Source organism: Delphinus delphis, chromosome Y, assembly GCF_949987515.2.
Source record: "Delphinus delphis chromosome Y, mDelDel1.2, whole genome shotgun sequence".
Classification (NCBI taxonomy): domain Eukaryota; kingdom Metazoa; phylum Chordata; class Mammalia; order Artiodactyla; family Delphinidae; genus Delphinus; species Delphinus delphis.
The window spans coordinates 196,297-224,157 of record NC_082705.1 but is presented as its reverse complement, the minus strand read 5'-3'; the positions used below and the strand labels follow the sequence as shown (position 1 = coordinate 224,157).

Below are 27,861 nucleotides of genomic sequence, written 5' to 3'. Positions count from 1 at the left end.
TGATGTATGAAATGTATTTTAATGGCTCTTTTGCTTATTTCATACTTTCTGTTGAGCGTATCAACTTTAGCTTTTCATAAAAATAATATTTTTAGCTCTAATTTCTGTCTGCTTTCTTATGACTTTTGTGTTTAGATTCTGCATGTGTTTATTAATTTGAGCACGTTTTCTTTTATTTTTTTGAACACAATTTTGTTTAATTTATGAATATGTTTGTAATAGCTCTTTTGAAGTTTTTGTGAATACAATATATAGATTCATTTGGGGTCAGTTTCTGTTGACCTTTTTATTTTTTTCTTTTGATTAATACAGGTAATACTTTCCTCTCTTTTTATGTGTTTAGTAATTTTTGAGTAAAAATAGGACATTTTAGATAAGTATTATAGCAACTTTCTTTGGGGGGGGCTGGATTTACAATGTGGAACTGTCTTCTCTGTGAATGTCTGCACGATATTAAAAAAATTTGTTTTTCTGTTTTAGCTCTGTAGAAGTTGTCTTACTGTCTTCATAGTCCATAGTTGGTGCAGAAATTTTAAGACACCTCAAACACATGAACCTTCTGTTCTGTGCAGGATAATTATGTGTGGCTTGCAGAACACATTAGAAGTTGGAGTTTTTAAAATTTATTTTAATTTTGGTTGCGTTGGGTCTTTGTTGCTGCAAGCGGGTTTTTTCTCGTGGTGAGTGGGGGCTACTCTTGGTTGCGGTGTGAGTGCTTCTCATTACGGTGGCTTCTTATTGCAGAGCATGGGCTGTAGGTGCGCAGGCTTCAGTAGTTGGGGCACACGGGCTCAGTAGTTGTGGCTTGTGGCCTCTAGAGTGCAGGCTCAGTAATTGTGTTGCACGTGCTTATTTGCTCCATGGCATGTGGGATATTCCCAGATCAGGGATCGAACCCGTGACCCCTGCATTGGCAGGCAGATTTTTAACCGCTGAGCCACCAGGGAAGTCCCCAAAAGTTGCAGTTTTTAAATCTCCCTTGACTTTCACTTGAGGCTGTCTTGGATCTTTCCCTTACATGTGTACCTTATTTTTTTTTTCTTTTTTCGCGGTACGCGGGCCTCTCACTGCTGTGGCCTCTCCCGTTGCGGAGCACAGGCTCCGGACGCGCAGGCTCAGCGGCCATGGCTCACGGTCCCAGGCGCTCCGCGGCATGTGGGATCTTCCCGGACCGGGGCACGAACCCGCGTCCCCTGCATCGGCAGGCGGACTCTCAACCACTGCGCCACCAGGGAAGCCCCATGTGTACCTTCTTACCAGCCATGATGTGCTTATGTGCTGCTCAACTCACACTGAGGCTGCAAACTAAAGCTAGAAAAGCCATTAGTTTTTGTCACCCACTGTCATATTTGTTACTTTTACTTTGTATGACTATGGGTTTTCACTAACTTCCCATTCACATTTGACATTTTATGTAGCAAAGCTGCTGACTTCATATCTGGTAAGTATACATTCTATAGTTGAAGCTTTAGCAGCTTCTCCAGAATAAAAGGTTCTTAGTTGTTTTTCTTTAATCTCTTTCCAGTGTCCTGAAATTAATGTTTTTGTAACTTTCAAGATTGTATTTAAAATTTTTTCCTTTTCTTCCTTTTTTTTTTTTTTTTTTTAAGAGGGTATTAATTATCCTGTTAAATGGTGCCCTTACTGGAGTACTTTTTTAGGATACTGCATTTTGTGGTAGGGAAGAAAATTTATATGTAGTTCTTGGCATTGGGCCTGACACAGTGGCAGTTTATTACAAGTTAAATGTTATATTGGGAGCTTCCTGGTGGCACAGTGCTTGAGAATCTGCCTCCCAGTTTGGGGGACACAGGTTTGAAGCCGGTCTGGGAAGATCCCACGTGCTATGGAGCAACTAAGCCCATGCACCACAACTATTGAGCCTGCGCTCTAGAGCCCGCAAGCCACAACTACTGAGCATGTGTGCCACAACTACTGAAGCCTGTGTGCCTAGAGCCTGTGCTCCAGAACAAGAGAAACCACCTCAATGAGAAGCCCATGCAACGCAACGAAGAGTAGCCCCTGCTTGATGCAACTAGAGAAAAACCGCACACAGCAACAAAGACCCAATGCAGCCAAAATAAATAAAATACATAAATTTTTAAAAATATATTATTTGGGAAAAGAGATTTTAATTTGAACTCAGGCAGTGGTTTAGAAACGAAGGAGACAATTTTAAGAGATTTCTTGAAACACACTTTCTTTTGGTTTTTTAAATATACTACTTGCATTGACTTCATTTCTGATTACACTTGAGTGTCCTTTGCAGATTTACTCCTTTCCTTCCTCATTAGATTATGTTTGATAATATAAACCAAATGATATATATTTAAAATGTGCAATTTGTTGCAATTTGTTAATGTGCAATTTGGTATGTATATAAATATGAAGCCACCACTGAAAGCAACATAGTGAATATAGCCATCAGCCTCTCAATTTTCCTGTGCCCTTTTGTAATCATTCTCTTTTTACCACTGCTGCCCCATTTGTCATTATATAGTCACTGATCTGTTTTTTGTCACTAAAGATTAGTTTTGCAGTTTATAGAACTTTCTATAAATGGAATTATACAAAGTAAACCGTTTCAGTATTTCTTCTCTCCCTCAGCTTCTTTTCAGGTTTTCTCATTTTGTTCTGTCAGTAGTTTATTCTTTGGAAAACTTGAGCATCTTATTGCTTGCTTCTCTGTATATGTTCTTTGAAGTGCTTGTTCAAGTCTTTCCATTTTTGAAAGTTACTTTTTTTTTTTACTCAGATTTAGGAGTTAAAAAAAATACATATATTTTGGTTTGGATTCTTTATCTGATAAGTAATCTGTAAAACATCTCTCCCATTTTGTGTATTCGTTCTCCTAATATTAGTGTGTTTTGAAGAGCAGAAGTTTGCAGTTTTCATAAAGTTCACTTTGTCTTTTTTATTCTGTGGATTGTGCTTTTCTTGCTTTATTAAGGATATCTTTACCTAAGTTAAGGTAAAAGAGGTTGTCTTCTTTGTTTTCTCATGAATGTCTTATTATTTTATATTTTACCTAGATGTGTGATCTGTTAGTAGTTTTATGCATGTAATATGTCAAAATTCTCATTTTTAATAAATGGATTTTCTTTTTTAAATTTTTTTTATTTTGATTATGTGGACCATTTTTAAAGTCTTTATTGAATTTGTTGCAGCATTGTTCCTGTTTTATGTTTTAGTTTTTTGGACTGCGCTGGGGCTTCATTGCCACGTGTGGCCTTTCTCTGGTTGTAGTGTGGGTGGAAGACATTGTGTGAGGGCTTCTCATTGCAGTGGCTTCTCTTGTTGCAGAGCATGGGCTCTAGGGCTCCCAGGCTTCAGTAGTTGTGGTGCATGGGCTCAGTAGTTGTGGCTCACAGGCTCTAGAGTGCAGGCTCAGTAGTTGCGGTGCACGGGCTTAGTTGCTCCTTGGCATGTGGGATCTTCCCGGACCAGTACTCGAACCCGTGTCCCCTGCATTGGTAGACGGATTCTTAACCACTACACCACCAGGGAAATCCCAATACTCTGTTTTTTTTGGCCCTGAGGCATGTGGGATCTTAGCTCCCCGACAGGGATCAAACCTGCACCCCCTGCATTGGCAGGCAGAGTCTGCCGAAATCTCAGCCTCTTGTTCACTGGTGCTGAATCAAATCTCAGAGACAGAGTTTTGGATGAAGTAGAAAAGGATAGTTTTATTACTTTGCCAGGCAAAGGGGGACACAGCAGGCTCTTGCCTCAAAAAACTATGTGTCTCAAACCCAGGAGAATTTGTTGAGGCGTTTTATGATAATGCTTCCCAAGGGTGGAGTTGCTGAGAAGTTTAGGGTGTGTGCAGGGTCTCAGGTGATATAATTTTGATGAGCTTTTTTGGTCCCTTTAATCTTGCCTCAGGTGGTTTCTTGGCTGCTCCTCCCTTGATTAGCAACTGTTTGAATCTGCCTTTTGGGACTCATGGGAGGTCTCGAGGCTGGAGTCTTGCCTACAAGAAATGGGGGACAAAAAGGCCTCCTTGTTGCCCTTACCCAGAAACCCCACAGGGCCCTGCTCAGTTTCATTCTTAACCATTGGACCCCCAGGGAAGTCCCTAATAAATGGATTTTCAATTGTCCCAGCACCAGTTGTTGAAAGGATTACCCCTTTTCCAATGGATTGGTTAAACTTATTCCTAAATATGCCCTGTTTTCATTTTCATGCAATTAAAAATACTGTCTAATTTTCCTTTTGATTTCTTTTTTGACCCAGGTTTATTTATAAATTTGCCATTCAGTCTCCAAATATTGTGGTGTTTCCAGAAACCTTTATGTAATGTCAACAAAAAAATTAGTAGTCTAAGAAAGAAAAGGAAAATCTTCAAGGCAACCTGAGGATTATAACTTGGGAGACAGTCTTTCAGAAAGCTCTTAGGATCATTTCACCTGATAGAAGTCAAGGCACAGTTATCTAAGTTTTCATGACAAAAGTTATACATCAGAGTAACATTTTGACAGTTTACATAGTCCAACAATGCAAGTAGTGGGTTATTGTAACCCTTTACAGGATTGAGGAAAGTGTATTACCCAAGAAATTACTTGCCTAGTGCCAGGAGAAAATTCCTTTTTTTTTGGTGAGCAGGTATCCCTGTGCCTCTAAGGGGATCTAGTTAACATATAGTATAGATGCACAAGCACATTAAAGGGGAAGGGGTATTGGCTCTAGTGGCAGAGAAGATTTTATGTTAAATTTTTCTTATCTTTAAAGTAATTTTGTTTCATCATTACTGGTTTTTAATTTAATTCCTTTGTTGTTAGAGAATATTCTTTGTATGAATTGAATTCTTTTACATGTATTGAAATTTATTTTATGATCTTTTTTGGTCCATGTTTTACCTGCACTGGAGAGGAATGTGTATTACTGTTGCCGGGTGGAGTGGTCAGTGGATATGAATTAGGTCAAGTTGGTTGATGGTATTTTCAAGTCTTAACAATTCCTTTTTTTGGAGGGGGGTCTTTTTCAGTCCATCATTTAGACAGAAAGATGTTATATTGTCTGGCTATAATTGTTGGCTTTTCTGATTCACCTCATATTTCTTTTACTTTTGCTCCATGTATTTTGGGCACCATTTTTAGTTGCATGGAAGTTCAGGACTGTTATGTCCTCCTGGTATCAGATCTTTTCATCGTTACTAAATTACTCTCTTTATCTTGGTTATAGTCTTTATTTTGAAATGAAAGTGTTACCTGAAAACTGGGTTTGCCTCTTGGTGGATATCAAGCCAAAAGGCGCAACAAAGCCAAAGACTGATGATGGAAGGGTTTATTACTTGCAGCAAGTAAGGAGAATACCTAGGATCTTTCCCAAAGCAGTGACTGCAGAATTGGGGAAATTTTAAGTTAAAGGTACACGCATATTCTTGAAGGGGCTTGACAAAAGAGAGTTGGGCAAATGTTGATAGAATTTAAGCTTTAGTTTTGTTGGTTTAAAAAATATTCACAACCTAAAAGTTGAGAGTTATGTTTTATTTAGTGGGAATTTTTAGGACTTCAGGCCTGGGAAGCAGCATCTCAAGTAGCCCTGAGAGAACTGCTTGAGGAGGTGAATGGGGAGCCAGATGTTTTGCAACAAAGAGCAGGTGTAACAGGGAAGAGCAAAATCAGACTCCACTTTGCATCTGTTTCATTGACTTTAACCTTTGCTTTTCATTGCTTTTGTTAATATAATCATACTAATGGCCTGCCTAAGGGAACCCTGCCCCTCTGCCTGAATGTTGAAGTGCCTTTGTTCAGTTCACAGGGAGACACTTTGACCCTGCCCACCTGTGAATGGCTGCAGAAAAGAAGAAATTAACACATCCCTTCCCGATGCCGGCCAAGCCAGGCAAAACCAATGAGCTTTTACTTTACTTTCTCACTTCCTCCCCATCTCTGTTCTGTAAAAGAAACTGGCAAACAGAGTCCAGTAAGATGGTGTTTCAGGGACCCTAGTTCTCCATGTTCTTGGTCTGCCGGCTTTCCAAATAAAGTCGCATTCTTTGGCTCAACACCTTGTCTCCTGATTTATTGGCCTGTAACAAATTTGGCTTAGCCAGCCAGGAGCCTCGCTGCCTGTGGCTAGCTGGTCCTGGTCAGGCGATATTGGGGCAAGTCCCTAGCAGCTGCCGGGACCATGTGTCCTGAGGATCTTCCCTTCAAAATTCCCTGAAGCAGCACTGGCTACCCCAGCCCTTGGCAGTTGGAGCAAGGAATCGTCAAACTTCTGCGAGTCGATGGACTCGCATTTGGAGGGTAAGTCGCTCCGGTGTGCATACAGGGAACATGTTCCCCCCTCAATTTGGGCGTTTCTTTTATGGGACAAGCCAATTTGGTTGGGGTATCCTGTTGGAGAGGGGAGTTGCTCTTGGACTCTACCTGACTCGGAACTGGTGTGTTTGTTTTGGTTTTGTGTGCATCGCTATTGGAATTTGTGCTTTTTGTGTTGGAATTTGTCTGCGTCTTTTGTGTTTTGGTGTTATCAAACTTATAAAAATGGGAAATACTCCATCTATCCTGAAGGGAAGCCCTTTGGGGTGTATAGTAGATAAATGGGCAAAACATAGCCATGAGCCTATGACTAAGAAAGACCTGATATACTATCATAATAGGGTGTGGACCCAATATATGTTAGGATCAGAAGGGCGATGGCCCCTGAGTGACTTACTCAATTATTATCTGATCTCACAGTTAAAAGTATTTTGCAAAAGAGCAGGGAAAGGATGAGATTCCATATGTTGTAGAAGCTATTGCATCAGGAGGAAAAGGACTCAGAGGGCTGCCACCTTATGGTGTAGTAATCTGAAAGGAAATCCAAGGGGGAACCTGTTCTACCGGGCAAAGAGGGAGGAAATGAGAGTGGGAACATGTTACTCCAAAACCTAAACCCCCCTCTGGCCTATCCAGCTCCTCCACTGGCCAAGAAGCCTGCACTGGCAGTTCTTCCAGCTGCTCCCCCATGCTGCCAACATATTCACTCCTTTCACCGCCTCCTGTTTCCCCTACCCATGGGGATCAAATAGAAGTTTCTGTGATAACCCCCAAGGCACAGGGACATCGTTTAGTATCACCGTCAAAGACCAGACAGCGCACCCAGTTTGGACCAGGATCTACTTCTGTAGCAGGACAATCTCCCTTGCACTGATATCCTGTTAGGAGGCCAGGGGGTCCCTTAGACTTGGGGCGTCCAATTCTAATTTCCCCACAGGAGCTCTGGGTAACTTTGACAGTGGGGAACAATTTGATTGACTTTCTAACAGATAAGGGTGCCACATGATCTGTGATAAACACCAAGGTGGCACAGAAAACATCTCAGTCTATCCCAGTCATAGGAGTTTCTGGAGACGTACAAAACCGTTCATTCTTACAACCTCTAGAATGCCAACTAGGAGACCTCACCCTGAAATACAGCTTCTTACATATGCCAGAGTGTCCAATCCCCCTTTTTGAGAAGAGATTTCCTTTGTAAATTAAATGATTAAGTCACTTTTTCACCAGGACAGCTTGACATCAGGGTCCCACCGGAGCATGCTTTAAGCGTATACATGCTACTCATGGAAACCCCAGAGAAGGAAACAAAATCTTCCTAGAAGAAACTTGTCTGTGTCTTTGAGATGGAAATGTCCTATCTGGTCTTCTCAGGAACCCTCATCTCTGCCATCTTTTTAAAATGCAAGTTTTGAAAAGAAGGTAAAGTAATTTAGAAATTGACTTGTGAAGGGTAAATAGAAATCCTAAGTGTCTTTTCTGTAAATAAAAAGATTTAACAAGTAAGCTTGATTTGTTCCATCTACCAGAAACCCAACTTTAATGCAACGTCTTTCGTAAATTGATGGGTTTTACATTGCATTACCTGACTCAGGGATGAAATTCTGAAATGAGAACTATGAGGTCTGTCTGTTTGTTTGTATGTTTGAATGTGTCTTTGTCTTTGGATTACATTGTTGATGTTGATTTGTGGATGAGCTCTGTTAAACTGGCTTAAAGGAAAGGAAGCGCTTACAAACCAAACAATTCTAAATACAAGAGACATTAAGCTAAATGAGTTTCAGGTTCATGTGAACTAGGAAATATTTAGTATTAAATTAATACCTGGTATTGATGTTTACGTTTGTTGATGCAATTAATATAGACATGTCTTTAGAGGCATCAAGTATAATACTTTCAGTGCACCTAGGTTTAATAGAACTTAAATGAAATCTTGTTATATCTGTTGCAGATTTGTCAGCAAGAAAAATCGCTTGATGTGATTTAATGAAAGTAAATGTAAACGAGATAAGAGCCTCTAGGTAAACTCTATAGGAATAATTATGTTCTGAAAATGATCTAAAAGTCTCTCCAGATTTCGGTAACTATTACTTGCCTCTTGGTCTTCACTGGAAAGTAAGATTTTTAAGAGTTGGGGATTCTAATTTAAATATATTTAAAGCTACTGAAAATAATAAAACATTTCAGTGTAGAGTATGTAAGCGAGGTATATGTTTTGAGTAAAAGGAGTTTTATGCATGGTCAGGCTGAGATTAACGTAATTGAGTAAATGAATTTTTAAAAGTAAGCTGATGCAAAACTTGAATTTGGCTTTCTCTCTGTTAAGAGGACAAGTTTTCTTAAAATGTTGAACTGCCTTTGATGACAGGTTTTAAGTTTCTTTACCTTTGAAGTGATCAGTTCTGTATTTGCCTTTGAAATGTTTTACTGTTGCTTTGGTTAAGTAACTTGTTTCTCAGTGACCTATGATCCTATCTGACTGAGTGTTCTAGACCCTTTGAGATATATATATCTATATATCTATATAGATATATAGATATATATATAAAAATTTTCTTTGTTTTTGTTTTTTGACAAAACTTCCTAAATCAGATTCTAATGAAGTTCATTCGGCCTCTGGCTAACTTTAGTATGCTTCAAAGGGCTCCTGTAACATCCTAAAGAAAGATAGGTTTGTTCAGTATGTTAAATTACATGGGAAGAATTGTCAAATGAGTAATAAATCTTTATAGGTTATACTGTATGGTAAATGTCACTAATATAGACCTTCTAGAAATTATGTAAAGTTCCTGAAATTAATATATGTCCTGGTATAATGTTATAATTTTAATCTTTATCTTAAAATGTTGTAAGTTACAGCAATTTGGATAAACTTCTTTGCCAAGAAAAATTGTAATCATTTTTAACCTTGCCTCTTTAAGACCTTCATCATTCATAGGCATCTAAGATAATACTTTGCAAAAAACTGCCACATGTTCAAGAAGACTTGTAAAAAGGAAACTTTAACATATAAAAGTGTCTTATAGCCTTTAGATAATACCACTGGACTGGGTAACAAATGACAAAACTAATAGGAAACCTGATAATTTTATCCACATTAATGGGAAATAATTACATGGGAATAAATGAACTGATGAATATGATGTATAACTTTATGACTTTGAGAAATATACTAGCTTTAATCTTTATTTTCCAGAAAACATTTCCTCTTATAAAGTATTTCTTTGTGAACAAAGATTAAACATTTATCTTTTTCTCTCTACCTGATCCTGCCAGAATTTGGCCTCTCCAGCTGGCTCTCCTGGCTTGATATTTTATTGGAACTGGATTACAACTAGTTATGCTAATCATTGCTTTAATTTGTTCTTTGTTTCCAAATTGTTTGTGGTTTGTGTCTCCCTGATGCACTATGACTTTATTAATGTTACTAGCTGCTTTATTTATTTTTTTTTGTGCAGACTTTCTCTAGTTGCAGCGAGGAGGGGGGCTCTACTCTTCGTTGTGGTGTGCGGGCTTCTCATTGTGGTGGCTTCTCTTGTGGAGCACATGGGCTGTGGGCACGCGGGCTTCAGTAATTGTGGCTCATGGGCTCAGTAGTTGTGGTGCACAGTCTTAATTGCTCTGCGGCATGTGGGATCTTCCTGGACCAGAGCTCGAACCTGTGTCCCCTGCATTGGCAGGTGGATTCTTATCCACTGCACCTTAAGGGAAAGTCCCTAGTTGCATTACCTTTATCTTGTTTATTTTATAAGATTGTTGTCTCTGACAGTATGTAGTGTGTAACCAGGCCTCCATACAAAATAGATGATGGCTAACATCTTGAGGAAATAGCTTAAATAGATTACATTTACAATGTAAAATAATTGTAATAGTGTGATTTCTAGGTATGGGAAGAAGCAACAAGGGAAAATATCTCCTGGATCATTTTAGACTATTTAGAGGATCCAGAGAATCTTTAAATATTGATAGGGCTTAATCCGAAAATTAGCACCTGGAGTGGCATATCAACAATTTTTGCCTGACCTTGGATGAGCCTGCTAGTTGTGGGACAGAATTTCGTCATGAAATGTCTTCCAAATATTGGTCAAATTCCTAACCAAGCGGGGAAGATCTGAGGAATGGAATTCTCCCTGCCGTATCAGTCATCAGCGATTGCAGCCCTCCATCGTGAGCCCATGAACCCTGAGGAAACTCAGGAAGAATACCTGCCATCTAGCAGCCATCAAACTGAAGCCATTCCCTCAGTTGAGCTGTGAGGAAACTCAGGATGTGAAAATATAGGATACAAGCCCCAGATAGCTGAGGTGTATATCAAAGGAATGATTTCAGTGAGCCCAGACTCTTGCATATTCTCATACGTAGAAAAGTGCTAAATTTCTTAACTTGAGATGCTGCCTCCTGGGTTTGAAGTCCTAAAAATATTCCTGCTGAATAAAACATAAATCTCAACTTTCAGGTTGTGAATATTGATTAAGTAGACATTTTCCAAAGAGGAACAAAAGAAGACAAATCCCACCATTTGGAACAAACTGGCACCAATGGTGGGCACTTTCAGAAAGATCCATCTGACGAAGCAGTTAAAACGGTTGTCACCCCTTTTTCCACAATATTGTGGAATGGACATTGACATTGGGGAATTGTAACAGGGAAGAGCAAAATCAGACTCCACTTCAGATATTTCTTTGACATTAACCTTTGCTTTTTGTTGCTTTTTTAACATAATCATACATAATGGCCTGCCTCAGGGAACCCTGCCTCTCTGCCTGAATGTTAAACTAAAGTGCCTTTGTTCAGTTTATAGGGAGACAGTCTGACCCTGTGCACCTGTGAATGGCTACAGAAAAGAAGAAATTAATAATACATTCCCTCCCCATGCTGGCCAAGCCAGGCAATACTAATGGCCTTTTTACTTTACTTCTTCATGTCCTTCCCTTCTCTGTTCTATAAAAGAAGCTGGCAAACAGACCCTGACAAGATGGTTTTTTGGGTACTCTAGTCCGCCATCTTCTTGGTCTGCTGGCTTTCCGAATAAAGTTGTATTCCTTGCCTCAACACCTGGTCTCCCGTTTTATTGGCCTGTCATCTGGCCAGCAGAGCGAGCTTCAACTTGGTAACACAGGTAGCCGGAACATCAAAAGGTTACTGTTAATTAAAGAAAACCAGATATCCCAAGTTAAGGAATTCAGCGCTTTCAGAAAATACATACACTGCGCTCACTGGACTCATTCTTTTCATATGCACCTCAGTTCTCTGGGGCCAGTATCCTGTATTTTCTTTCTTTCTTTTTTTAATGTTTATTTATTCATTTTGCATACTTTGGGTCTTAGTTGTGGCATGCCTGCTTCTTAGTTGCAGCAGATGAACTCTTAGTTGCGGCATTCATGCAGGATCTAGTTACCTGACCAGGAATCGAACCCACCCCCCGCCGCCACATTGGGAGCACGGAGTCATACCCGCTGAATTACCAGGGAATGTTTCAGAGTCCAAGCTCACTCTGCTCTCTGTTCACCATCACTGGTGACATTTTTGATTGGATTGTGGGAAGCTGACCTGTCTGTGCATTGTAGGAGGTTAATCAGAATATCTCCACACTTTGCCACATGCCCCTTGGAAAGAAGCAAGTCCCTACCCCCAACTCCATTCTTCTTGTAAAACCACTGCTGTCACCTTGTTCACCTTCATCTGCTTTGATATTTTATTCTGTCAGCGTCATTTTTTACCACCAACAAACCATGTACATGTTTAAGGTCAGACAGACAAAAAGGATGGAAATTTGCTTGAGTTTTGTTTTAAATAGCTAATTATGTATAGTATACTTTTTTTTTTTTTTTTTTTTTTTTGCGGTACGCGGGCCTCTCCCGTTGTGGAGCACAGGCTCTGGACGCGCAGGCTCAGCGGCCATGGCTCACGGGCCCAGCCGCTTTGCGGCATGTGGGATCTTCCCGGACCGGGGCACGAACCCTTGTCCCCCGCATCGGCAGGCGGACTCTCAACCACTGCGCCACCAGGGAAGCCCTAGTCTACATTTTTAATTAGTCTTTTGACTTCAAATAGTATTATTACAAAATCAAGTATCTCTTGTAGCTTACTATTCTAGCGTCAATGGGATATATCTCTATTTACTTACATTCCTTTAAACAGAGTTCAAGTGTCTAGTATCAGAAATTATAACACATTAAAAAATGTAGGAGTTTTAGTGTTACTGAACTAGACTTGGGTCTGACACCAGTTTGTGGAGAAGGAAAGTTCAGCCTTTATTTATTTATTTTTTTTGCGGTACGCAGGCCTCTCACTGTTGCGGCCTCTCCCGTTGTGGAGCACAGACTCCGGATGCGCAGGCTCAGTGGCCATGGCTCACGGGCCTAGCCTCTCCGCGCCATGTGGGATCTTCCCGGTCCGGGGCACGAACCCGTGTCCCCCGCATCGGCAGGCGGACTCTCAACCACTGCATCACCTGGGAAGCCCTAGAAAAGAGTTTTATTCAAGCCAAACTGAGAACTCTAGCACAGGTGCCAGGGTAGCCTCTCAGTAGCTCTGAGGAACTGTTCCTTGAAGCATGGTTTTCAGCACAGTCTTACACCTTATCAGAACACGGAACATATATCAAACATTACAGGGTTACATTCCTTCCAGATTTCAAAAGAGATGGATACAGCTGGACAGCATGACCTTGGGAAGCGAACCTTGTCTTCCAAGGAGCGTTAACATGGACAGTATAAAAAGGGAGTTTTTTATCCTTATCTTTGAACATAAAGTTCTTTATGTTAATGGTTAAACTAGATGTGCTATGTGTGTTTGATAGGTAGTAGGTCAGGCTGTTTTAGTTCACACAAAGTTTAGGCTGAACCATCTAAAAGCCAGTATGACTTCCCCATATCTTTTTTTTTTTTTTGTCTGTGCCACTCAACTTTGCAGGATCTCAGTTCCCCGACAAGGGATTGAACCCGGGACATGGCAGTGTAAGTGTGGAAACCTAACCACTAGACCACCAGGGAACTCCCCTCCATATCTTAATACATGAAAAAGTTTCCCATCATTAGTGACAACTCTGCAGAACACTGTTCTTTATGATGTTTTTAATAAATCATTTCTTATTTTGCAGACTTCTGAAATTAAAAAAAAAGGGGGATTCTTTAAGTGTTACTTTTTTCTCTAATAAAAGTGTGAGAGGTGTCTGTAGGTATTGGGGTGGGATAATATTCAAGTTAGTATGTTTGAAATATATGAGGAGCATTAGTAAGAAAACAATTAACATATATTCCAGAAAGAATACACTAAATTGTGTATGGTGGTCTAAAAGCTAGCGTTTCTTTGCAAAGATAGCTGATTAGTACTGACGGTAGCTACTGTTGAGCAACTTGGTTCAATAGACATGTTGTGAAGCATAAAATTTTAATGTCTTTTGTGATTTTTAAATTTTATAACAACTGTATTAGAAATAGTAAAAAGAAACATGAAATTAAATAATATATTTTATTTAATGGTTTAACATAAAATTGTTAGTGAATATTTTACTCTTTTGTATGCAGTCTTTGTAATCTGTTGTATAGTTTACAGTTACAGCACATCTCAATTTGGATTGGCTACATTTCAAATGTTCAAAAATCACATGTAGTTATTAGCTCCCTAAATTCAAGAAAGTTCTTTGTGCTTGTGTTTGTTTGAGAGTAGTTTTGTTATGTGAACAAAAATCAAAGGGAGCTCCTAAGTTATCTTATTTGGCAGGTTTGAGTCCCCCTTTTTTCATATGGGAGAGCACTTTGATCATCAGCAGGGCTCCTTTAATACGTAATTAGAAAGCTGTTTCTTCTAATTTATGAGAAAAATTGAGTCCTGTGTCTGTGGTAGAGCTGACACTGATTGTTTTGATTTCTCAGGTAATCTCATGGGGTGTATATGCATTCTCAGAAAGGATACGGTTAGGATTTTACCTTTCTCTTAATATTTATATTTTTCATTTCTAGGCTGTTCGCTGCTACGAATCTTTAATCTTAAAAGCTGAAGGAAAAATGGAGTCTGAATTCTTTTGTCAGTTAGGTCACTTCAACCTCTTATTGGAAGATTATCCAAAAGGTAATCTTTTTCTATTTTAAAATTTCTGCTTAATTTATGTTTGTGTCATATAAAAATGTAATTGCTTTTACTTTTTTTCTTTTTTTCTTTTACTTTTTATCAAGGCACTTAGAACTGTTGTTTAGTTTCTTCTAAGCTCAAACAAAACAAGCAATGATAAACAAAATAGAGTAGATGGAAATGTGAAAATTTTATGTAATTCCATGTAAATATTCAATAAATTTGATCATTCTGTAAAATTCATAACAACATACACGTGCGTTGCTGCTGTGCTTGCCTTTCTGCAAACCTGTGTTTAAAACCTTATCACAGAAAGAGATGTCGTTTGATATTTTCATCTATAAATACAAATGCGGAACTTTTCGGAAGAGTAACCCTGGCGTGTTTTCCAGCACCATCAAGCAATTTTCCAGTTGTCACTGTTCTCCTACAAATTTTACTCAATTTTGACACTATTTATCTGGAGATAAAACAGATCCCACAGGTAAAGGACTCAGTCCCATGTGACTGCCCCTCTTTAGAAGTCAGTTGTGTCAGGGTTGTCACGTGTCCTGCTGATGATCCAGCTGTAAATCAGAGTTTCCCAAACCCCGTCCTTGAATTTGAATTATTTGTTAAAGTGACTCACAGAGCTCAGGGAAACATTTACCAATTTACTATAAGGGATATTGTAAAGGATACAAATGAACAGCTAAATGAAGAGGTACATAGATAAGGTCTGGAAGTTTCCTGAGCTCAGGAACTTATTTCCCTGAGGAATTGGATGCATCAAATCTCAGTTTCCAGGAATTTATTATAGAGCTTAATCTGCAGGCTTTCTCCTACCTACCTGCCTCATCCTGAGGATACCTAAGGGCTCGCTGTTAAGTCATCTCATTAGCATTAAGTGAATCAAAAGTGGCTCTTAAGAGCCACTCTTCACTCAGGACATTCCAAGTATTTTAGGAGCTCTCTATCACGAGACCTTAGGCCAAATATACTTTTTATTGTTCTAAAACACAAACAGCATTTCTCATTTCTGTTCTTGAGTTTTAAAAAATTTTCCATTTAAGTTAGGAAATATTTGAAAATCTGACATTTATTCATGGCATTGGATGGTAATACTGATAATCTTCTCTAAGTTTGAGCTGTTGACTGAAAAAATGTACAACCAAAACGTTGAAAGTTATGTTTTATTTGGTTGAAGAAACTGAGGACTTAAGCCTGGGACACAGCATCTCAGATAACTCTGAGAGATTGCTCCACAGAGAAAAGGTGGGGAGCCCAGGTGTATAGGAGTTTCTGCAGCAAAGAATAGGTAGTTGGAACATCAAAAGATTACTGATTTTTTTTTGTTTTTTTTAAATATGGGTAACATATATTTTCTTTCTTTATTTTTTGTGTTTTTTGGCTGTGCACGGGCTTTCTCTAGTTGTGGATAGAGGGGGGGCTACTCTTCCTTGCAGTGCATGGGCTTCTCATTGTGGTGGCTTCTGTCATTGTGGAGCACATGCTGTAGGTGTGCAGTGAACATTGTGGTACATGACCCTTTTTGAATTATGGTGTTCTCAGGGTATATGCCCTATAGTGTGATTGCTGGTCGTATGGTAGTTCTATTTTTAGTTTTTTAAGGAACCTCCATACTGTTCTTCATAGTGGCTATATCAATTTACATTCCCACCCACAGTGCAAGAGTGTTCCCTTTTCTCCACACCCTCTCCTGCATTTACTGTTTGTAGATTTTTTTTTTTTTTTTTTTTGCGGTACGCAGGCCTCTCACTGTTGTGGCCTCTCCCATTGCAGAGCACAGGCTCCGGACTCGCAGACTCAGCGGCCATGGCTCATGGGCCCAGCCGCTCCGCGGCATGTGGGATCTTCCCGGACCGGGGCACGAACCCATGTCCCCTGCATCGGTAGGCAGACTCTCAACCACAGCGCCACCAGGGAAGCCCCTGTTTGTAGATTTTTTGATGATGACCATTATAACCAGTGTTAGGTGATACCTCATTGTAGGGTTGATTTGCATTCTCTAATAATTACTGATGTTGAGCATCTTTTCATGTGTTTGTTGGCAATGTGTATATGGAGAAACGTCTGTTTAGGTCTTCCACCCATTTATGAATTGGGTTTTTTGTTTTTTTGTTATTGAGCTGCATGAGCTGCTTCTATATTTTGGAGATTAGTTCTTTGTCAGTTGCTTCGTTTGCAAATATTTTCTCCCATTCTGAGGATTCTTTTCATTTTGTTGGCAATGGAGTGGTTTCCGTTGCTGTGCACAACTTTAAGTTTCATTAGGTCCCACTTGTTTATTTTTGTTTTAATGTCCATTTCTCTAGGAGGTGGGTCAAAAAGGACCTTGCTGTGATTTACATCATAGTGTTCTGTCTGTGTTTTCCTCTTAAGAGTTTTACAGTGTTTGGCCTTACATTTAGGTCTTTAATCCATTTTGAGTTTACTTTTTTGAATGGTGTTAGGAAGTGTTCTAATTTAATTATTTTACATGTAGTAGTCCAGTTTTCCCAGCACCACTTATCGAAGAGACTGTCTTTTCTCCATTGTATACTCTTGCCTCCTTTTTCAAAGGTAAGGAGAACATAATTGCGTGGTTTTATCTCTGGGCTTTCAACACTGTTCTATTGATCTGTATTTCTCTTTTTGTGCCAGTACCATACTGTCTTCATTACTGTATCTTTGTAGTATAATCTGAAGTCAGGGAACCTGATTCCTCCAGCACCGTTTGTCTTTCTCAAGATTTTTTTGGCTATTTGGGGTCTTTTGTGTTTCCATACAAATTGTGAGATTTTTTGTTCTAGTTCTGTGAAAAATGCCACTGGTAGTTTGATAGGGATTGCATTGAATCTGTAGGTTGCTTTGGGTAGTATAGTCATTTTCACAATGTTGATTCTTCCTATCCAGGAACATGGTATATCGCTTCATTTGTTTGTATGATCCTTAATTTCTTTCATCAGGGTCTTATAGTTTTATGCATACAGAAAACTGTATGCAGTTTGTTTCTTTTTTTTTTTTGCGATACACAGGCCTCTCACTGTTGTGGCCTCTCCCGTTGTGGAGCACAGGCTCTGAACGCGCAGGCCCAGCGGCCATGGCTCACGGACCCAGCCGCTCCACGGCATGTGGGATCTTCCTGGAGCGGGCACAAACTCGTGTCCCCTACAGCGGCACGCGGACTCTCAACCACTGCACCACCAGGGAAGCCCTGCAGTTTGTTTCTTTAGGTAGGTTTATTCCTAGGTATTTTATTCTTTTTGTTGCAGTGGTAAATGGGAGTGTTTCCTTAATTCTCTTTCAGATTTTTCATCGTTAGTGTATAAGAATGCAAGAGAATTCTCTGCATCAATTTTGTATCCTGCTAGTTTACCAAATTCATGGATTAGCTCTAGTAGTTTTCTGGTAGCATCTTTAGGATCATCTTTGTATATAGTATTATGTCATCTGTGAACAGTGACAATTTTACCTCTACTTTTCCGATTTGGATTCCTTTTTGTACTTTTTCTTCTCTGATTGCTGTGGCTAAAACTTCCAAAAGTTTGTTGAATAATAATGGTGAGAGTGGGCAACCTTTTCTTGTTCCTGATCTTAGAGGAAATGGTTTCAGTTTTTCACTACTGAGAACTATGTTGCCTGTGGGTTTGTCACATATGGCCTTTATTATGTTGAGGTAGGTTCTCTATGGCTACTTTCTGGTGAACTTTTATCATAAATGGGTTTTGAATTTTGTCAAAAGCTTTTTCTGCATCTATTGAGATGATCATATGATTTTCATCTTTCAGTTTTTTAATATGGTGTATCACATTGATTTATTTGCATATATTGAAGAATCCTTGCATTTCTGGGATAAACCTCACTTGATCATGGTGTATAATCCTTTTAATGTGTTTTTGGATTCTGTTTGCTCGTATTTTATTGAGGATTTTTGCATTTATGTTTGTCAGTGATATTGGCCTATATTTTCTGTTTTTGTGACATCTTTGTCGGGTTTTGGTATCAGGGTGTTGATGGCTTTGTACAATGAGTTTTCGAGTGTTCCTGCCTCTGCTATATTTTGGAAGAGTTTGAGGAGGAAACTTGTTAACTGTTTTGCAAATGTTTGATAGAATTCGTCTGTTAAGCCATCTGGTCCTGGGCTTTTGTTTGTTGGAAGACTTTTAATCACAGTTTCAATTTCAGTGCTTGTGATTGGTGTGTTTACATTTTCTATTTCTTTTGGTTCAGTTTTGGAAGGTTGTGGTTTTCTAAGAATTTTTCCATTTCTTCCATGTTGTCCATTTTATTGGCATATGGTTGCTTATGTTAATCTCTCACGATCATCTGTAATTCTGCTGTGTCAAATTTTACTTCTCCCTTTCCATTTCTAATTATGTTGATCTGAGTAGTCTTCTTTTTTTTCTTTTTTAAAAATATTAATTAAATTTCAGCTGCGTTGGGTTTTTGTTGCTGTCCCTGGACTTTCTCTAGGCGCGGCAAGCAGGAGCTACTCTTCTTTGCCATGCTCGGGCTTCACATTGCGGTGGCTTCTCTGGTTGCGGATCATGGGCTCTAGGTGCATGGGCTTCAGTAGTTGTGGCACGTGGGCTCAGTAGTTGTGGTGCACGTGCTTAGTTGCTCCTTGACATGTGGGATCTTCTTGGACCATGGCTTGAACCAATGTCTCCTGCATTGGCAGGCACATTCTTAACCACTGTGCCATCTGGGAAGTCCCTCCTTTTTTTAGTGACGAGTCTGGCTAATCGTTTGTCAATTTTGTTTATCTTCTCAAAGAACCAGATTATAGTTTTATTGATCTTTGCTATTGATCCTTTCATTTCTTTTTCATTTTTTTTGATGTTATCTTTATGATTTCTTTCCTTCTGCTAACTTGGTTTTTTTTGTTCTTCTTTCTGTAATTGCTTTAGGTGTAAGTTTCGGTTGTTTATTTGAGATGTTTCTTGTTTCTTCAGGTATGATTGTATTGCTGTAAACTTCCTGCTTAGAACTGCTTTTGTTGCATCCCATAAGTTTTGGGTTGTCGTGTTTTCATTGTCATTTGTTTCTAGGTATTTTTTGATTTCCTCTTTGATTTCTTCAGTGATCTGTTGCTTATTTAGTAGCATATTGTTTGGCCTGCACGTGTGTGTATTTTTTACAGTTTTTTTCCTGTAATTGAAATGTAGTTTCACAGCATTGTTTTTGGAAAAGATATTTGTTACAATTTGAGTTTTCTTAAATTTACCAAGGCTTGATTTGTGACCCAAGATGTGATCTATCCTGGAGAATGTTCCATGAGTGCTTGAGAAGAAAGTATATTCTGTTGGTTTTGGATGGAATGTCCCATAAATATCAGTTAAGTCCTTCTGGTGTAATGAGTCATTTAAAGCTTGTGGTTCCTTATTTATTTTCATCTTGGATGTTCTGTGAAAGTGGGGTGTTAAAGTTCTCTAACATTATTATGTTACTGTCAATTTTCCCTTTTATGGCTCTTAGTTAGCATTTGCCTTATGTATTGAGGTGTGCCTATCTTGTGTGCCTAAGTATTTACAATTGTTATATCTTCTTGGATCGATTCTTTGATCATTATGTAGTGTCCTTCTTTGTTGTAATAGTCTTGATTTTAAAGTCTATTTTGTGTGATGTGAGAATTGGTACTCCAGCTTTCTTTTGATTTCCACTTGCATGGTATACCTTTTTCCATCCCCTCACTTTCAGTCTGTATGTGTCCCTAGGTCTGAAGTGGGTCTCTTGTAGACAGCATATATACAGGTCTTGTTCTTGTATCCATTTAGCCAGTCTTTTAGTTTTGGTTGGAGAATTTAATCCATTTACACTGAAGGTAATTATCGATATGTATGTTCCTATTCCATTTTCTTAATTGTTTTGGGTTTGGTTTATGTATGTCTTTGTGTGTTTCTTGCCTTGAGAAGTTCCTTTAGCATTTGGTTTAAAGCTGGTTTGGTGGTGGTGAATTCTCTTAACTTTTGTTTGTCTGTACAGGTTTTAATTTCTCCGTGAAGTCTGAATGAGATCCTTGCTGCGTATAGTAATATCCTGTATGGGACTCTGTGCGCTTCCTGGACTTGATTGACTATTTCCTTTCCCATGTTTGGGAAGTTTTCAACTATAATCCTTCAGATATTTTCTCAGACCCTTTTGTTTTCTCTTCTTTTTCTGGGACTCCTGTAATTTGAATGTTGGTGTGTTTAATGTTGTTCCAGAGGTCTCTTAGGCTGTCCCCCGTTCTTTTTATTCTTTTTTCTGCTCTGCAGTAGTTATTTCCACTGTTTTATCTTCCAGGTCACTTACTCCTTCTGCCTCAGTTATTCTATTGACTCCTTCTAGCGAATTTTTAATCTCATTTACTGTGTTTTTTATCATTGTTTGTTTGTTCTTTAGTTCTTCTAGGTTCTTGTTAAACATTTCTTGTATTTTCTCCATTTTATTTACAAGATTTTAGATCATCTTTACTATCATTACTCTGAATTCTCTTTGAGATAGGCTGTGTATTTCGTCTTCATTTGTTAGGTCTGGTGAGTTTTTACCTGCTCCTTCATCTGCCGCATATTTCTCTTCTCATTTTGTTTAACTTACTGTGTTTGGGGTCTCCTTTTCACAGGCTGCAGGTTCGTAGTTCCCGTTGTTTTTGGTGTCTGCCCCCAGTGGGTGAGGTTGTTTTCAGTGGCTTGTGTAGGCTTCCTGATGAAGGGGACTGGTGCCTGTGTTCTGGTCAGTGGGGCTGGATCTTGTCTTTCTGGGGTGCAGGGCCACGTCCAGTGATGTGTTTTGGGGTGTCTGTGAACTTCGTATCATTTTAGGCAGCTTCTCTGCTAGTGGGTGGGGTTGTGTTTTTGTATTGCTAGTTGTTTGGCATGGGGCATCCAACACTAGGAGTTTGCTGGCTGTTGGGTGGAGCTGGGTCTTAGCATTGAGACAGAGATCTTTGGGACAGCTCTTGCCGATTGACATTATGTGGGGCCAGGAGGTCTCTTGTGGTCCACTGTCCTGAATGTCCAGGACAAAAGCCTGACACCATGCTGGAGCACCAAGACCCTGTCAGTCACAGGGCTGGATCCACATCAAAGGGGAAAGGAATAGAAAGTGCTTTCTCAGAAGTAAAAGCCTCAGTGTTGGCCTTCTGGCTGGGTCTCTGTTACAACATAATCTGATGGCATGTCCAGAGCATTCGTCTCCTCTGACGGGCTTCCTGGAGTGGCTTCCTGAGTTGCCATAGTCTGCCCTGCAACAGCAGCCACCTCCTCATTCTATTTTTTTGTTCTGTTCCATGGCAGTGAATTCCACCATTCTGTCTTCCAGTTCACTTGTCCCTTCTTCTGCCGCAGTTATTCTATTGATTGTTTCTAGTGTATTTTTCATTTCAGTAATTGTATTGTTCATCTCTGTTTGTTTGTTCTTTAATTGTTCTAGGTGTTTGTTCTTTAATCCTTCTAGGTCTTTGCTAACATTTCTTGCATCTTCTCGATCTTTTCCTCCATTCTTTTTCTGATGTCTTGGATTGTCCTTTCTATTATTATTCTGAATTCTTTTTCTGGAAGGTTGCCTGTGTCCACTTCATTTAGTTGTTTTTCTGGGGTTTTATCTTGTTTCTTCACCTGGTACATAGTTCTCTGCCCTTTCATTTTGTCTGTCTTCCTGTGAATGTAGTTTTTGTTCCACAGGCTACAGGATTGTAGTTCTTCTTGCTTCTGCTCTCTGCCCTCTGGTGGATGAGGCTAAGAGGCTTGTGTAAGTTTCCTGATGGGGGGGACTGGTGGTGGGTAGAGCTGACTGTTGCTCTGGTGGGCAAAGCTCAGTAAAACCTTAATCCGCTTGTCTGCTGATGGGTGGGGCTGGGTTCCCTCCCTGTTGGTTGTTTGGCCTGAGGCAACCCAACACTGGAGCCTACCTGGGCTCTTTGGTGGGGCTAATGACAGACTCTGGGAGGGCTCACGCCAAGGAGTACTTTCCAGAACTTCTGCTGCCAGTGTCCTTGTCCCCATGGTGAGCCACAGCTTCCCCCCCGCCCCCCGCCTCTGCAGGAGACCCTCCAACACTAGCAGGTAGGTCTGGTTCAGTCTCCTATGGGGTCACTGCTCCTTCCCCTGGGTCCCGATGCACACTCTACTTTGTGTGTGCCCTCCACGAGTGGAGTCTTTGTTTCCCCCAGTCCTGTGGAAGTCCTGCAGTCAGATCCTGCTACCTTCAAAGTCTGATTCTCTGGGAATTCCTCCTCCCGTTGCTGGACCCCCAGGTTTGGAAGCCTGACGTGGGGATCAGAGCCTTCACTCCAGTGGGTGGACTTCTGTGGTATAAGTGTTCTCCAGTCTGTGAGTCACCCACCCAGCGGGTGGGATTTGATTTTATTGTGATTGCGCCCCTCCCAGCATCTCATTGTGACTTCTTTGTCTTTGGATGCGGTTGATCTTTTTTGGTGAGTTCCAATGTCTTCCTGTTGATGATTGTTCAGCAGTTAGTTGTGATTCCGGTGCTCTTGCAAGAGGGCGTGAGTGCGTGTCCTTCTCCTCCACCATCTGGCCCAAGGACTTAATGAAGCTCAGCTTCTTTATGTTTCATCATAGAAAGAATTCAGTGAGAGACGAAGTGATAGGAAGCAATGGTTTTATTTAGAGAGGTACACATTACATAGACAGAATGCAGTCCTTCTCAAAAGGTAAGAGTGGCCTTGGGAGAAACACACTCCGCAGACAGTGTGGGCCATCTCAGATGGCGAGAGGCCCTGAAATATCAGTTTTAGGTTTTAATAATTGAGCCAAGACTGTAGTGTCAGGTGCTGTTTGCTGTGTTTACTTAAGAGCTTTCTTCTAGGAATATTTTTTTTCTCTCAAGGTCACAAGTTTGAAAATATGTTTTATCAATTTGGTTTTTTCTATAATTTTGGTATGTCAAAAGCGCTTGATCCTGGCCATTTAATAGCTCAGACAAGTGCTTGCAAGCACTGGCTCCATCTCCATTGTACATGAAGAGAGCTGGAGTTCCAGTGAGCAGCTGTCCTTCAGTGAGCTGGTTGTCCTTTGTGGCACCGTTTCTGTTTGGGAGCCCAAGTCAGATGTGATGTGAACAACTTTCTGAGGACAGTGTGATGGATCAGCTCCTTCTGAGTCTAGCTCCCCAAGGAGTACCCTTGGCTGTGGTTCAAGTGTTCTATATGTGTTGGTTTCTCTCTCCAACAGTCTAAAACTGCTGTGGGTGCTCAGAGCACTAGGTGATCAGCCTTATTGTACATGTGCCCTTGTGTCTGTGTCTCCCCCCACCCCCTTCCCGAATTTACTTAGTAGTTGTAGTTGGATCTCCTGTAGGTCCAGTACATGGCAGAGGATTGATCCCCAGACACTTCTGCTAGATTCTCAGTTAGCTGAGAACTCCTTGTGGTCAGAAGGAGCAAAAGTCTCTGTTATTTTGAGCAGAGCAGGGTCAGTCTGTCATTTCACCAGCAAACAGTTAGTTCAGACCACATATGTATAATCTTTCCAATTTAAGACAGATTTAAAAAAAGAGGCTGGCCAACGCAGCTCACTTTACAGTTTACCCTGTGTCCCTGCCCAGGAAATGTACTGGTATCCCCTTAGGACTCCAAGTCCCAGGAAAACCAATTCGAATAAAATTCAGGACATCATTTAAAGCAATGATGTTTGGATATCAGGAGAACTCACTAAAGCACCTAAGGAATACTGAGAATGGGGGTGGGGCATAGGGCCTGTGCTGGTAGCAAGCGCTGGTTCAGGGTAGACTCCAGGTGTCCCATCTCTGTTATTTTGCCAGCTGCACCAAGGAAATATTGATGAAACTTGAATTAATAACCAAATAAAGAAGAGAAACAAATAATTTTATTTGAGGCAAATCGAGGATTATAACCCAGGAGACAGACACTCTGAGAAGTGTTCTATTAGAAGTCGAAGGCAGAGTCATAATACATTTTCAAGACAAAGGAGACAAAGGATCATATATCACATGACATACTGACATTTTACATAAAATTCACCAAGGATGTGTAGTCTAGGTAAGCACATATAAAGGTAGCAGCAAGTTACCATGGACCCCTACAGAGTTGGAAAGAGCGCTATTATTTAAGTTACATTTGCTAGCATTAGAAGACTGGAAAAAAATTAACCTTGTGGTTCAGCAGGCACTCCAGTCTTTAAGAAGGTCTGGTTAATGTGTAATGCAGGTTGCACCCTGCACATTAGGGATAGAGGGAGGAGGTTCAGATGGACACACAGAGAGAATTTTATGTTTAAATTCTCTTGTCCTGCCTTAAAATATAAATTTTATTTGATCAGTGACATACCTTTGTCTGATTTTTTTTGTTATTTTTCTTTTTCTCTTTTTTTTGTGGTACGTGGGCCTCTCACTGTTGTGGCCTCTCTCATTGCGGAGCACAGGCTCTGGACGCACAGGCTCAGCGGCCATGGCTCACGGGCCCAGCTGCTCCAAACTCCCTTTGTAGAAGTTTCACTTCTGAGCCCCTAAAACAATGCTTATCAAATTTCAGAGTGTATCAGAAACCTACAGTGTGTTAAACACCAATTGATGGGATCCAGTCCCAGATTTTCTCACTCACTGATATCTGAGATAGGGCCTGAGGATGTGGATTTCCTAGTGGAATTGGTAACTGAGTCATCTGGGATTAAACTTGAAGAACCCTTGTCCTAGAAGTTAAATTTTTAGCTTAGCATTTTTTTTCTTTTATAAATTTATTTATTTTTGGCTGCACTGGGTCTCCGTTCTGCGTGTGGGCTGTCTCTAGTTGTGGCGAGCATGGGCTACTCTTCGTTGTGGTGCGTGGGCTTCTCATTGCGGTGGCTTCTCTTGTTGCAGAGCACGGCTCTACGCACACGGGCTTCAGTAGTTGGGGCACGTAGGCTCAGTAGTTGTGGCTCACGGGCTCTAGAGCGCAGGCTCAGTAGTTGTGGCACACGGACTTAGTTGCTCCGCGGCATGTGGGATCTTCCTGGACCAGGGCTTGAACCCATGTCCCCTGCATTGGCAGACAGATTCTTAACCACTGTGCCACCTGGGAATCTCTTTAGCTTAGCATTTAAAGTGTATCTTTAACTCTTAATTTCTCAGCTTGATACTTTCTTTCCTTTAGGCCCTTAAAAATTCTCTAAATATTGAACTTTTTCAAAATCAGAAAATTGATTATGTTACTTCAGCTTAGGTTATTTTTAGTAATGAATACTTATTGTCCATGCTTTGCTTTAATAATACTGTACTAGTTTTGTTACGGAGTGCGAACTTGTTCTACTTGCCACACAACAGGTCATTAAATTGGGAGATGAGCTGGTAGGGCAAGGGGTAATGACTTTATTTGGAAAGCCAGCAGACCGAGAAGATGGTAGACTAATATCCTAGAGCAGGGGTCCCCAATCCCCGATCACTAGAGGGAGTGATGCTTCATCTGCCGCTCGCCATCCCTCACATTACTGCCTGACCACCCCCACCCACCCCCGCCCTGTCCATGAAAAAATTGTCTTCCACGAAACTGGTCCACTGTCCTAGAGAACCATCTTACCCCAGTCGGAATTCAGGCTTCTTTTATACTAAAAGAGGAAGGGAGTGGCTGTTTGTTGCATACTTTTCGGTATCGGAATCCTTTGTTCTTATAGTTGTCCACTCAGGTCAGGTCATGATGTTCCTGTAAACCTCCAGCAAAAAATATGTTATTCTCTGTTCTGCAACTTTTTATTTCTATGTGAATGGAAAAGTGGTATACTCTTAAAGGTCAGAGCCTTGAGAATAGGCTATCCTCTATATTTCAGGCTATGGGCCTGAATTTAACTCAAAGCAAAAGCAATAGAATACAGATTAAAATAAAAAACATCTAATATGGAGTCAGAATTGTTCTTTCCTATTACAGTTTTATGCACTAGTATAGTATATACCTTTCTTTGTCATTTAAGTCTGTACTTAGTATGTTTCATGGTTCTCTGCTATTGATAATTGTACTAAAAATAAAAAATTTTTAAGTTTAGCTAAGCAATATATTAGGGAAATTCAGTACTGACATTAATATGTTGTCATAAAAAGGTATAAAATATGCTGGTGATGTTACTGACCATAGTTCTTGGACTTTATCTGTAGAAATTGATAAGAGGCTAGAAGAGAAATAAAGGCAAAGTTTTATTGGGACTCAGTACTGCTATTGATAATTGTACTAAAAACAAAAAATTTTTAAGTTTAGCTAAGCAATATATTAGGGAAATTCAGTACTGACATTAATATGTTGTCATAAAAAGGTATAAAATATGCTGGTGATGTTACTGACCATAGTTCTTGGACTTTATCTGTAGAAATTGATAAGAGGCTAGAAGAGAAATAAAGGCAAAGTTTTATTGGGACTCAGTACTGCAACGGAGGGGGGAAGCAGAAACAAGTTAACAGGTTCCGTGGCTTACTCCCTAAGGGGGATAAGCTCGTCCCTTAAATGGGGTGAGGGTAGGGGCGGATCTAGGGGTCAGGCCAGAGAGGTGGCTTGGGTGGTCTGCTCACTCCCTTTATTGGTGCTGTGTGCAGGAAATTGTGCACAGTACCGTTTTTTCTCCTGGCACCTTGTGGTAGGTGGTTTTTGGTCTTTTTGTAACTTGTTCATAATTTGCCCCAACTGTACATGTGCACAGTTATTTTTAGTCCCTTATTGTTGCACAGGTAGAGGAGCAAGCACTGCAGTAAAGGGTCCCAGTTCCCAACCTGTCTCAGTGATATATACTTTGTTTATAATTTGTTTTGGTGCCTGCAGTGGTTTTAAGTTCATACTCAGCTTTATATGCTTCACTGACTAGAACTGTTGAACACTGATTGATTATGTATGCCCATGGGCACAGAGAGATGTTCTTTCAGAAGGATAATTTTTAATAATTGTTTTGAATCATGTGTCAACTTACTCATTAAATATTAGATACAAAAATGTGGTCTGTATTTGATACTTTGGCTTGATTTGATTTTTATTTGCATTTTTCATTTATAGTTTTATAAAAAAGTTAGTTGTATCTTTTAGAATTACTTTTTTTTTTTTTTTTTTTGCGGTACGCAGGCCTCTCACTGTTGTGGCCTCTCCCATTGAGGAGCACAGGCTCCGGACGCGCAGGCTCAGCAGCCATGGCTCACGGGCCCAGACACTCTGCGGCATATGGGATCTTCCCGGACCGGGGCATGAACCCGTGTCCCCTGCATCAGCAGGCAGACTCTCAACCACTGCGCCACCAGGGAAGCTCTAAAATTACTTCTTTTTAAACCATCCTTTAGGGACTTACCTGGCAGTCGGGTGGTTGAGACTTTGCCTTTCAATGCAGCGGGGTGTGGGTTCAATTCCTGGTCTGGGAGCTAAGCTCCCATATGTCTTGGGGCCAAAAAAGCGAAAGCCTGAAACAGAAGCAATATTGTAACCAATTCAATAAAGACTTAAAATAATTAATGAACTATCCTTTATCAAAAGTACCATGAGTGATCTGTGTATTTAGCATTTTTCTCTTTCACCTAAGAAGTTTGGAGGCAAGTAGTACAGTTCTGATACGTTGACGCCACAGAATTATCAGAG

The 27,861-nt window shown here is 40.2% G+C and overlaps 1 protein-coding gene and 1 pseudogene across 6 annotated transcripts in view; one reads left to right on the top strand and one right to left on the bottom strand.

The window, feature by feature from the left end:
• LOC132419222 (lysine-specific demethylase 6A-like) overlaps positions 1 to 27,861 on the top strand; it is a 168,432-nt gene that overhangs the window by 15,763 nt on the left and 124,808 nt on the right. For all 6 annotated transcript variants that reach the window (XR_009518158.1, XM_060003217.1, XM_060003218.1 and 3 more), the window contains one exon: positions 14,231 to 14,339. Coding sequence is in view for 5 of the 6 variants with exons in the window: in XM_060003216.1 (XP_059859199.1) it covers positions 14,231 to 14,339 (109 nt within the window). In the remaining variant the exon portion in view is untranslated. The remainder of the gene's footprint in view (positions 1 to 14,230; positions 14,340 to 27,861) is intronic.
• On the bottom strand, positions 21,367 to 21,538 carry LOC132419209 (shieldin complex subunit 1-like; annotated as a pseudogene).